Source organism: Gopherus evgoodei, chromosome 17 (assembly GCF_007399415.2).
Source record: "Gopherus evgoodei ecotype Sinaloan lineage chromosome 17, rGopEvg1_v1.p, whole genome shotgun sequence".
In the NCBI taxonomy this organism is placed as follows: domain Eukaryota; kingdom Metazoa; phylum Chordata; order Testudines; family Testudinidae; genus Gopherus; species Gopherus evgoodei.
Window position 1 is genome coordinate 7,008,129 of NC_044338.1, and position 9,762 is coordinate 7,017,890.

The window sequence follows — 9,762 nt, forward strand, 5'->3', positions numbered from 1 at the left end:
ATACGGTAAAGACTTGGGAGTCTGCACTGGCTCCCATTGTAAAGGAAAAACATACCATTCCTGCTTGCCATGACCTCCAGCACAGTTTTGACACAAGAATACACATCTATTCAGCATTTCAATCTAGATCCAGCAGGCCTGCAAAGAAGGAACATTCAGCAAAGTAAAAGCAAGAAGCCTGTTTACCCAATTTTTGTTTTAATTAGTGTGGATTAAACCCTCCCTCTTTGGATAGGAAGACCAAGAGTCGGGTGTATAATCTCTTTCCAACATTTTTGCTGCGACTCTTTCAAAACAGAAGGTTTTGCTCCTCCCCCACCCCTTCCCACTGAAGAATTTCTATGTCCTAGTTTTTCAATTAACTGAAAATGTTCTAGCAGGAATTTGAATCCAAGATGATTATCAGGCTTTAATGTCTCAGGATATTGTTCAGCAGCCAGATAACAGAACTATATTAGCTACAAGCCACAGACGGAGAAGCAAAAGAAGGAAGTAAAAACCTTGTGCAGTCAAAGTAGCACGTGACTCGATGCTATACTAATCTAGTTATCAGATTTAACATTCTCTAAATGTGCCTAAGTTACTTAGGAGTGCAAGTTCCATTTTTAAAAGTGATGTAGGCACACATGAACCTAAGGACTCCCATTCAGTGGGAATTTTGCAAGATTGGTCCCTGATCTAGTTATACTTGGGGTAGAATTTTCAGAAGTGCTTAAGTGACCTAGGAGCTTAAGTACCATTTTTCAAAAGTGGCGGTCAATCTGGCCCTTAGCCTTCTAAATGACTAACAGTGCAGACAGGTATCTAGAGGGAATTACAAAACTGCTTGTACAGCTTAGGCACTTAACTTCCACTGAAAGTCAATGGAAATCAGGCACCTAATTCACACAGTTTCTTTTGAAAATCTCACCTATCTGTGTCTTTAGGTGCCTAAATATCATTTTAAATGTGGCCCTGTGTCCTACTTACTTTCAGTCAGATGAAGGGTTTTTCTACACATAGAGGTATCCCCAATGAGCTCCATGTGTGGACACTCTATTCTGGAACAAGAGTACCTGGTTCCTGTTATAGTTAATCAGGAATAATTCCATGTATAGACAAGCCCTTAGGCTTATAAGACCCAGCCTGCTCTTTGTCTTTCATAATTTGGGACAGGATATTTGCTGTCCACAGTTTAACACATATTTTTAATAGAATGAGGGGATGGTTGGGAAAAATTGTTATTGTATGTTGGAACTGTGGAATTTTATAGCAAGAAAGGTCTTGGGGCTCAAACACAGAATGCTGAGTCAGACCTATTTCTGCCACTGTCTTCCTGTGTTTCCTTGGACAAATCACTTAACCTTTCTGTGCTTCACTTTTCCTAGATGTAAAATAAGCATAAACAACTGGAGGGATAACACTGGGTGATGTGAGGTGCAATAGAGGCACAATTATCTTACTCATCACATTGCAGTGCAGCATCTTCTCCCGTAACTTCAGAAACAGTTTTTGCACACTTATTTAAAATCATAGGGTGAAATTCTGCAGTCTTCAGACAGGCAAGTCTCCCACTGGTGTCAGTGGAAGTTTTGCCTGAGTGAGGACTTGCAGAATTTGTCTTAGATATTTTAGAAACTGCTTTTTGTTTTCAACACAAAATTCAGGATGCATGATATTCCCCCATAGGACAAATTCTGAGATGCCTTGTGCTAATGTACATGGACAAAACTGTGCATGACTTCCCCATAAAGTGGACCCCTCTCAGGAAGCACGCCTAAGTGATTCTATCCAGATCCCAGCAGACAGTATTACTCTCACTTATTATTTGTATTACAGCAGCACATAAAGGCCACAACTGAGACTGAGTAACATTATGTTTGACACTGTACAGATATAGAGCAGGAGATGATCCCTGCCCTAAGGCGCTTCGGTATGAGGTGTGAGAAGCTAGTTGTGCAGGTGTCTGCACAGAGAGGATAGGAGGTATCTTCAGGGGGAAAGTGAGCATGCTTAGCTCCATTGCACACTTCCCGCAAGCATGGCCCCAGTGACATGTGTACATGTTGTTCAAAACTCTCTACTCCCAAGCTCTTTCTTGGTGCCATTGGGCATTTTGAGAGTATTGAGCCTTCCGCGGTTGAGTGGCACAGTTTCAAAGTGAATGTTTCAATGTAAGACCAAGACTAAAGGGCTCCCTTTGAATTATTCAGCGCTGGGTGGCCGAATATTCTAACACCTAAGCTCATGTATACTAGAATGTAGCACTTAAAAGTCATGTGACGCTATGGAGTTAAAGGGTTCGTTGTTGGAAAGTGACCTCTCTCACCCATAAACGTGCCACTTTACATTCTCATTTGTCTAGCTAAAAAAAATATTGTTTATTGGGACTGGTTTTTATCTGCAAACTTCCTGCAAGCATTCCTGAGCTCTGTTCTGTCAGTAATAAAAAGGCAGTAATTTCCCATCTCTTTATATCTGTTTACTGACAGTAAGAATGGTTAAAGTCACAAGATGATCTTTCTGGTGTCATATATCTTCTGCATGGTATAGTCCAGAGGTTCTCAGACTTTTCTACTGGTGATCTCTTTCACACAGCAAGCCTCTGAGTGTGACCCCCCCCCTTGTACACTAAAAACACTTCTTTTCATATTTAAAACTATTATAAATGCTGGAGGTGAAATGGGGTTTGGAGTAGAGGCTGACAGCTTGTGATCCCCCCCCACCCCGTATAATAACCTCTCAGCCCCCTGAGAGGTCATGACCCCCAGTTTGAGGACCCCTGGTATAGTATATTCCTGCAACACAAAATACGGCCTTTAAAACAAAGCAAAAAGCAGCTTGACTGATGGCTGGACAACTGGCCTGTTAGAGATCGATTCAATCTCATATTCATGTACATATTTTTAAAAAGATTGAAAGCTGCAAATTATGCACATAGCTAGTCCAAGTAATCCTGTGTTCCTAGAACCAGTACCCTGGTCTTTCATCTCCTGCCAATGACCTCTCTTATAGGCTATACCTGTTGTCTCATGTTTCGAATTAGATTGCAAATTCTTTGGGGTGGGGACTGACTTTTTTTTGTGGATTTATACAGCACCCAGCACAATGATGGTTCTGTCTGACTGGGGCCTCTGAGTGCTACTGTAATATAAATAATTTCTTAGATTTAGAAGAGAGCTAGAGAGAGAGGGGCCTGGTCCAAAGGCCTGACCTGTATTTTTTTTCTTGTCTTGCCACAACAAAGTTGGGAAATTAAATATATAAGCAAACTCTTTCCCATTTTAAAAATTCAATTGATATTTTTAAGTTAGGTTTTCAAATGGATCATTAGCCTAACAGACCTCAAGAGAATTTTTCCCTTTATAATGCTAATAAGAGACGGTGTTGTCTAACGGTTATCATGTGGGGGCTGAGTGTCATGGCTTCTGGGTTCTACTCCTTGTTTGGAAATTGATTTGGTGTGAGGCAACTAGGGCCTGATTTTTCAGAGGTGCAGACAACCCACAACTCCAGTTGAATACCAAGGGATCTGCAGGTGCTAAGCATGTCTGAAATCAGACCCTAGTTGTTTCAGGCTGGCACTCAAGACCTGGGGCACCCAATATTAGTGGACACTTCGAAAAACGTACACCTCCAATTTCTGTCTCTCACTTTATCTGTAAAATGCGTACATTAATACTTCCCTGCCCCACACAGGTAACAGGAAGCTTAATTAATGTTTATAAAACACTATGATATCCTGGGAGGAAAGGTGATAGAGAAGAGCAAAATATTGTTATTACTTGGCATTTGTTTTCACACTATATATAATACCACCTAGCTCTTATATAGTGTTCTTCATCAATAGGTGTCAAACAGGTAGATATAAATCAGCTACTTCCTGGTAACACCAGGTCACATCTGAACCCATTGAGCTTTTGGCCAAGGGAAGATGAAAGGAAGGATGCTCTAATGGTTAGGACATTAGCCTGGGACTTCAATGACCTATGTTCACTTCCCTGCAGTGCTACAGACTTCCTGTGTGACCTTAAGTAAGTCACTTAGTCTTTCTGTGCCTTAGTTACTCATCTGTAAAATGGGGACAGTAGCACTTCCCTACTTCTCAGTGGTGGTGTGAGGCTAAATAAAGATCATCAGGTGCTCTGGTAATCATAGAACTGGAAGGGACCTTGAGAGGTCACCTAGTCCAGTGCCCTGCACTCATGGCAGGACTAGGTATTATCTAGACCCTCCCTGACAGGTGTTTGTCCAACCTGCTCTTAAAAATCCCCAGTGATGGAGATTCCACAACCTCCCTGGACAATTTATTGCAGTTAAAAAGTTTTTCCTGATGTCCAACCTAAACCACCCTTCCTGCAATTTAAGGCCATTGCTTCTAGTCCTTATCCTCAGAGGTTAAGAAGAACAATTTTTCTCCCTCCTCCTTATAACAAACCTTTTAGGTACTTGAAAACTGTTACCTTGTACCCTCTGTCTTCTCTTTTCCAGACTAAAGAAACCCAATTTTTTCAATCTTCCCTCCTAGGTCAAGTTTTCTAGACCTTTAATCATGTTTGTTGCTCTTCTCTGGACTTTCTCCAATTTGTGCACATCTTTCCTGAAATGTGGCGCCCAGAACCGGACACAATACTCCAGCTGAGGCGTAATCAGCGCTGAGCAGAGCGAAAGAATTACTTCTCCTGTCTTGCTTATAACACTCCTGTTAATACTTCCCAGAATGATGTTTGCTTTTTTTGCAACAGTGTTACTCTGTTGACTCATGGGGGAGGCCCACGATAGATGTTCAGCTCTGGCAGAGTAGGTGGTCTCCTGTCTTGCATAGCTTTCATCCTCAGCTTTAAACCATTCCTTATATATATTTTTGAAAGTTCAAAACTCTCTTGCAAAAAGCTGAAAAGATAGAAGTCTGGCTTCCTCTACATAAATGCATAATAAATCAGCACTCTCTACTACTTCACTAATACCTGTTTTCATCTAGTAATATTGGATAGATTTTTTAAATTTTATTTTATTTGGCAAATCCATTAGAGAATTAGGAAGATCCCTGAGCTTTTCACAAAGAAGCTATTTATACTCTGTTTGATATTACTCTTTAATCAGACTAGTGCTTCACAGGATATTTCACCCCAGAACTCTAGATTCCCAAGAGACTTACGGTAACATTTTCAAAAGTGTCTGCTTCACTTTGGAGCCTCAGTTCCATTGAACTTAGGTGCTTTTGAAAAATGAACCCTTAATAGCTTTACTGCTGCTGGTCCCGCTATTCTCCCCTTTTGTCTGACCTGTATGTCGGTGGATCTAGCTAGATGCTGACAGGAACTGCTGCCCCCTCCGCGGTACTGCCAGAGAGGTGGTGGCAGTGGCCGAGATAGCAGAAGAGTACTCAGCAAAACAACACGCCAGCTGCCTGGATGATGAAGTAGTAAGAGGACAAACAAAGAGTGTATAGAAAAACATTAACACACAAGTTTTGGTGGGTCACACTTTGCATTGAGTGTGTTTATAAAGGGTTAATATATCAGGAATATATTTTTAATAAGGGGTTGATCAACTGTTGTAGAGTCAAACAAGGTCGATAGTTTGCCTATAACCGTTGATAACACCTTGACTGATGTTCTTATAACCCTCTATAATGCACACTATTTACATTTGTAACATGCTTACAGCACCTGTTAAGCCTTTATCAATTTTATAAAGATATCCTTAGTATAAAGTGGGATTATTTTGGTTTCCTTTTCATGTCCATCCAGCATTTTCATATGGATTTCTTACTTTGGGTTTCCAGTTAGCTGAATGTTGTAAAATGCTGGCAGAACTATTATGTGATTCACAGATTCATAGATTTTAAGGACAGAAGGGACAATTATGAGAATCTAGTCCCTGACCTCCCATATAACACAGTCCATAGAAATTCACCCATGCTAGTAATTCCTACACCAAGTCCAAAACTGCTGTTTGAGTTACAGTGTAGCAATATTACCATTTAACTGTAATAAGATGCTTATTTTTAATAAAAATGAAGCCTATGATTATAGAATAATGATGCAAACTCATGACTTGGTGCATCATCAGCTGATTTAAAATTATTCTGTAATTATTCTGTTCTAGAAAGTTTTTGGTATAACCCAATTTGGTCATTTTGCTTACAGGAAACTTGCATCATTGGGTCCTCAGTTTGGACAGCCAGATAACAGCATAAATATTTTACCAGGTCTCTGTCCAGAAGATTTCTTGTGATAAAAAGAGAGGGCTGTATATAAAAAAAGAAACAATTTTATGAACCAAAAGCAGCTGTTTGGGTGTAGAAAAGGTACTTGTGTACCAGTGCAAATTCACATATTGATTTACTGTTTGAAATGGCTGATATGATGTTTAAAAAAAAAAAAAGGAATCCATCAGACTCAGCAAAAACTTTCTAAGGGGGGATTTTGTGGTACTCCCAGAGAACTCTGAAATTGTCCCAATTTCTTCATTTTTCCCACTCACAATGTGTATAGCTGTAGAACATTCTTTGTAACAACAGTGACCTCTACTGTCTAACATGCATTTTTATAATGTACATTCAACACCAGCCGTTTTCTAACTAGGCTGAAGCACTTTAAACCTGGTTCTTGGAACTCATGTAGCTTTTCAAAAAAAAAAAAAAAAAAAAGATCAGAAAGTAGTCGTTAATTATACTGGTACCACATGGAATATCCCTTAATGAATATATACAAATACAGATGCTTGTCGGTTGCCTGCTACAAACTTGTATCAGGACTAGATAAATACATACGATGGGATTTCAAAAGCACCTAAGTATCTTACGTGCTTAACTTCCCTTGATTTCATTAAGAGTTAGGTGCCTAACTTGCTTGAGTGCTTTTGAAAATCCTACTAATAGACCCTCTTATTCAATATATGTTTTAACTTCAAAAAGAAAACAGTAGGGGGGGCTCATGATTTACACCACTGTAAGAGAGATGAGACTCAGGCCTTATAGTTAGCTATTGGTCATGAAGCATTTTTGAATGTCCTTCCTGAAAATGATATTTCTGCACATATAGGTTTCAGTTCTGTAATCAGCTCTGTGTGGGCAGACCCTTCCACCTGCATGGAGCCCCTTTGGGACTTTGCAAAGGGATTTGATTGCAGGCTTGGGGATTTGTTGTCTTACCATGTCTGTACTGTGCTTAGAAAAATTGAACTGCTACTGTTCAGACCAGTTGCAACTGTGAGAACAACAGGCATTTAGCTACTACATTGTTGATTCTGTCTATCAAATTGCTGCTAGAGATTTTGATGTATTCCCTATGCAATGTGTTAGTCATGCGTTAACTATATACATTTTTGTGCATAAAACAATTTTTAATTTTAACTCAGGGGACACTGTGTTGTATTAAAGCTTTAATGGTTAGGAGCATTTTTGGTAGGTGTAACCCTTTGAGAATAGTTCTGAGATGAAATTACAGCTCACAGCTCTGCGTGAGAGGCTGGATTAAGAAATTATCAGCCCTGACTCTCATCAGATCTAGAGAGAGGTAGAAAATGGCAGATTTCAGTTAAGAACATAATACTAGAGGTCTGTAATCAGCCAGGATATGAGAGGCTTTAAGATTCAATTTGAAATGAAAGCTGAGCAATAAATTGGAATCTTTTTCTACAAAGAAATTGAATTGAAGACCAGGGCCCTGAACCAGCAAAAGCACGTAAGCACATGCTTAACTTTAAGCACATGAGAATTCCACTGAAATCAATGGGACTACACACAAGTATAACTTTAAGCATGTTTTTAAATGCTCTACTGGATTGGGGCTCAAGACAGTGAAACTAAAATGTTGTTTTCCACATTTAATTTCTACCCAGTGACATGCTCCGCTAAATATTACCATACTAGCATATCTATCTCTGTCTAATCTATCTATGAATTAGGGCCTGAATTCACATTAGGTTGTTTTTTTTGGGATACCATCCAAGACTTTATAATTACTAAGCTGATCATATAATGCCACTGTAGGCAGTGAATATTTACTTCTTGATAAAGATTGCTGTAAGCAGAGGAAGGTTGCCATAGGGAGATGAATGATACTTTATTGAATATGTTTGCCACCTTTGATTATCCTAGCAACCTGAGCGGGTTTAGTCATGCCCCTGAATTGATAACCAAAGTGCTTTAAATGCACTAAGGGTTGAAGTTTAATCCATTATTAGGATGATATTGTGGCAACAGAAATTCCAACAAAAAGATAAATTTTTGAACTGCAGAGCAGGGGGACAGTAATACATCTTGTATTGTTCGCTCTCACGGGATATAGGATATGCAAAGCAGTGTGTTTTAGCTGTTTAAAACTGGATTTTCCACCATGAACAGATACCTGAACTGCTCTGTCAACAGCACTGAAATCTGGAGCTCGCATCTAGTCCTTGCACTGGGTATCCCTCAATTGATCATTAACATAATATCTGTGATCTTCAACTGTGCGGTCATCATTACCATATTATCTACAAAGGATCTGCATAAACCCATCTTTATTCTTTTCTGCAATTTGGCGTTTTCTGATCTTCTCACCAGCTCTTCAGGCTTTTGGATTTCAATGCTGTTCATCACTAACCCAGAAAGCACAATCTTTGGATCTAAGGATATCCTCATAGCTTATGCCTTTTATACTATGTCTATTCTGTCCACCATCTATAACTTAGTCAGCATTGGAATTGAGCGCTACTTGGCTGTGGCAGAAGGCCTCAGGATGAGATGCAGGGTTTCCCGAAACCAGTCGCTGGCTGCAGCTCTAATTAACTGGGCACTTGCTGTCTCTTTGAGTTGCATACCTCTAATGGGGTGGAACTGCTTGCATAACAAAGAAAACATGTCTGCTCTCTACAGCCCATTTTGTGTTGACTACCTCATCTTAATCACCATCCCCAACTGTGCGGTGGCCTTTATCTTGCCTCTGTTCACCTACCTTAGCATCATTGCCATATTGAGGAAACAGAAGTTCACAATGGGAGCATGTGGACAAGCCAATGGCACCTACAAATCAGCTGAAGTCCAGGTTGCCAGAACTAGTGTCTTTATCTGGCTTCTGGCACTGGTTTCCTATGCACCTTTCATTGGAGGAGTCGTGTTAGATGCAGCCAACCGTCTGTGCCCCACTGACCTGTATCCAAGTGTCTATGTGTTTCGAAACTGTACTGCTATGATGATAACCATTAATTCTTTGGGGAACCCCATCATATACACGCTCCAAGTTAAAACATTGGGGAGTAAGCTCAAGTTTTTGAAGTGCCCTGCCAGCAACCGGGTGCAAGTCATTGGGAATATCTGACCTACTCTGGAATTGCATATGACTAACATAAAACTGTCTGTCTGTCTAATAATTTTCTGCATCCATGAAGTTCTTCAGCTGGACTGTGGTTCTCTCTTGCAAAGCCACACTCAGGTTCTAGCATGCCAAAGATTGGCCTACAACCATGGGTCAATTTCAGAACTAGGACAAGTGGACAGCTCCCTGCTGCTACTTCGGCAGAGGTAGTGCTGGAACCAACATCACTGATTTGAGATCTTCAGGTCCTTGCTTTGTAATGCACTTGTGGAGAAATTCAGACTGAGTGTTTGGGGGAGCAAAAAACCCAAACAATGAGAGCTTTTTTCAATGAGCAAAAACAGATTGTGAACATTAGCCTACTTCAGTTATTGGACTATAGAAATGTAATCATCCAAATGATCTGTTAGGTGCTTCTCTGGATGCACCCAGGTTTGTCTTGCTCTGATAAAATAGCAATGCTGCTGTTTTGAAAGGA

General features: G+C 40.1%; 1 protein-coding gene across 1 annotated transcript; it reads left to right on the forward strand.

The window, feature by feature from the left end:
• Nucleotides 1–8,324: 8,324 nt before the first annotated feature.
• LOC115636652 (lysophosphatidic acid receptor 1-like) lies at nucleotides 8,325–9,287 on the forward strand. Its single transcript, XM_030537019.1, has one exon. It carries the CDS (start codon nucleotides 8,325–8,327, stop codon nucleotides 9,285–9,287), a length of 963 nt encoding a protein of 320 aa, XP_030392879.1.
• The last annotated feature ends 475 nt before the right edge of the window (nucleotides 9,288–9,762 follow it).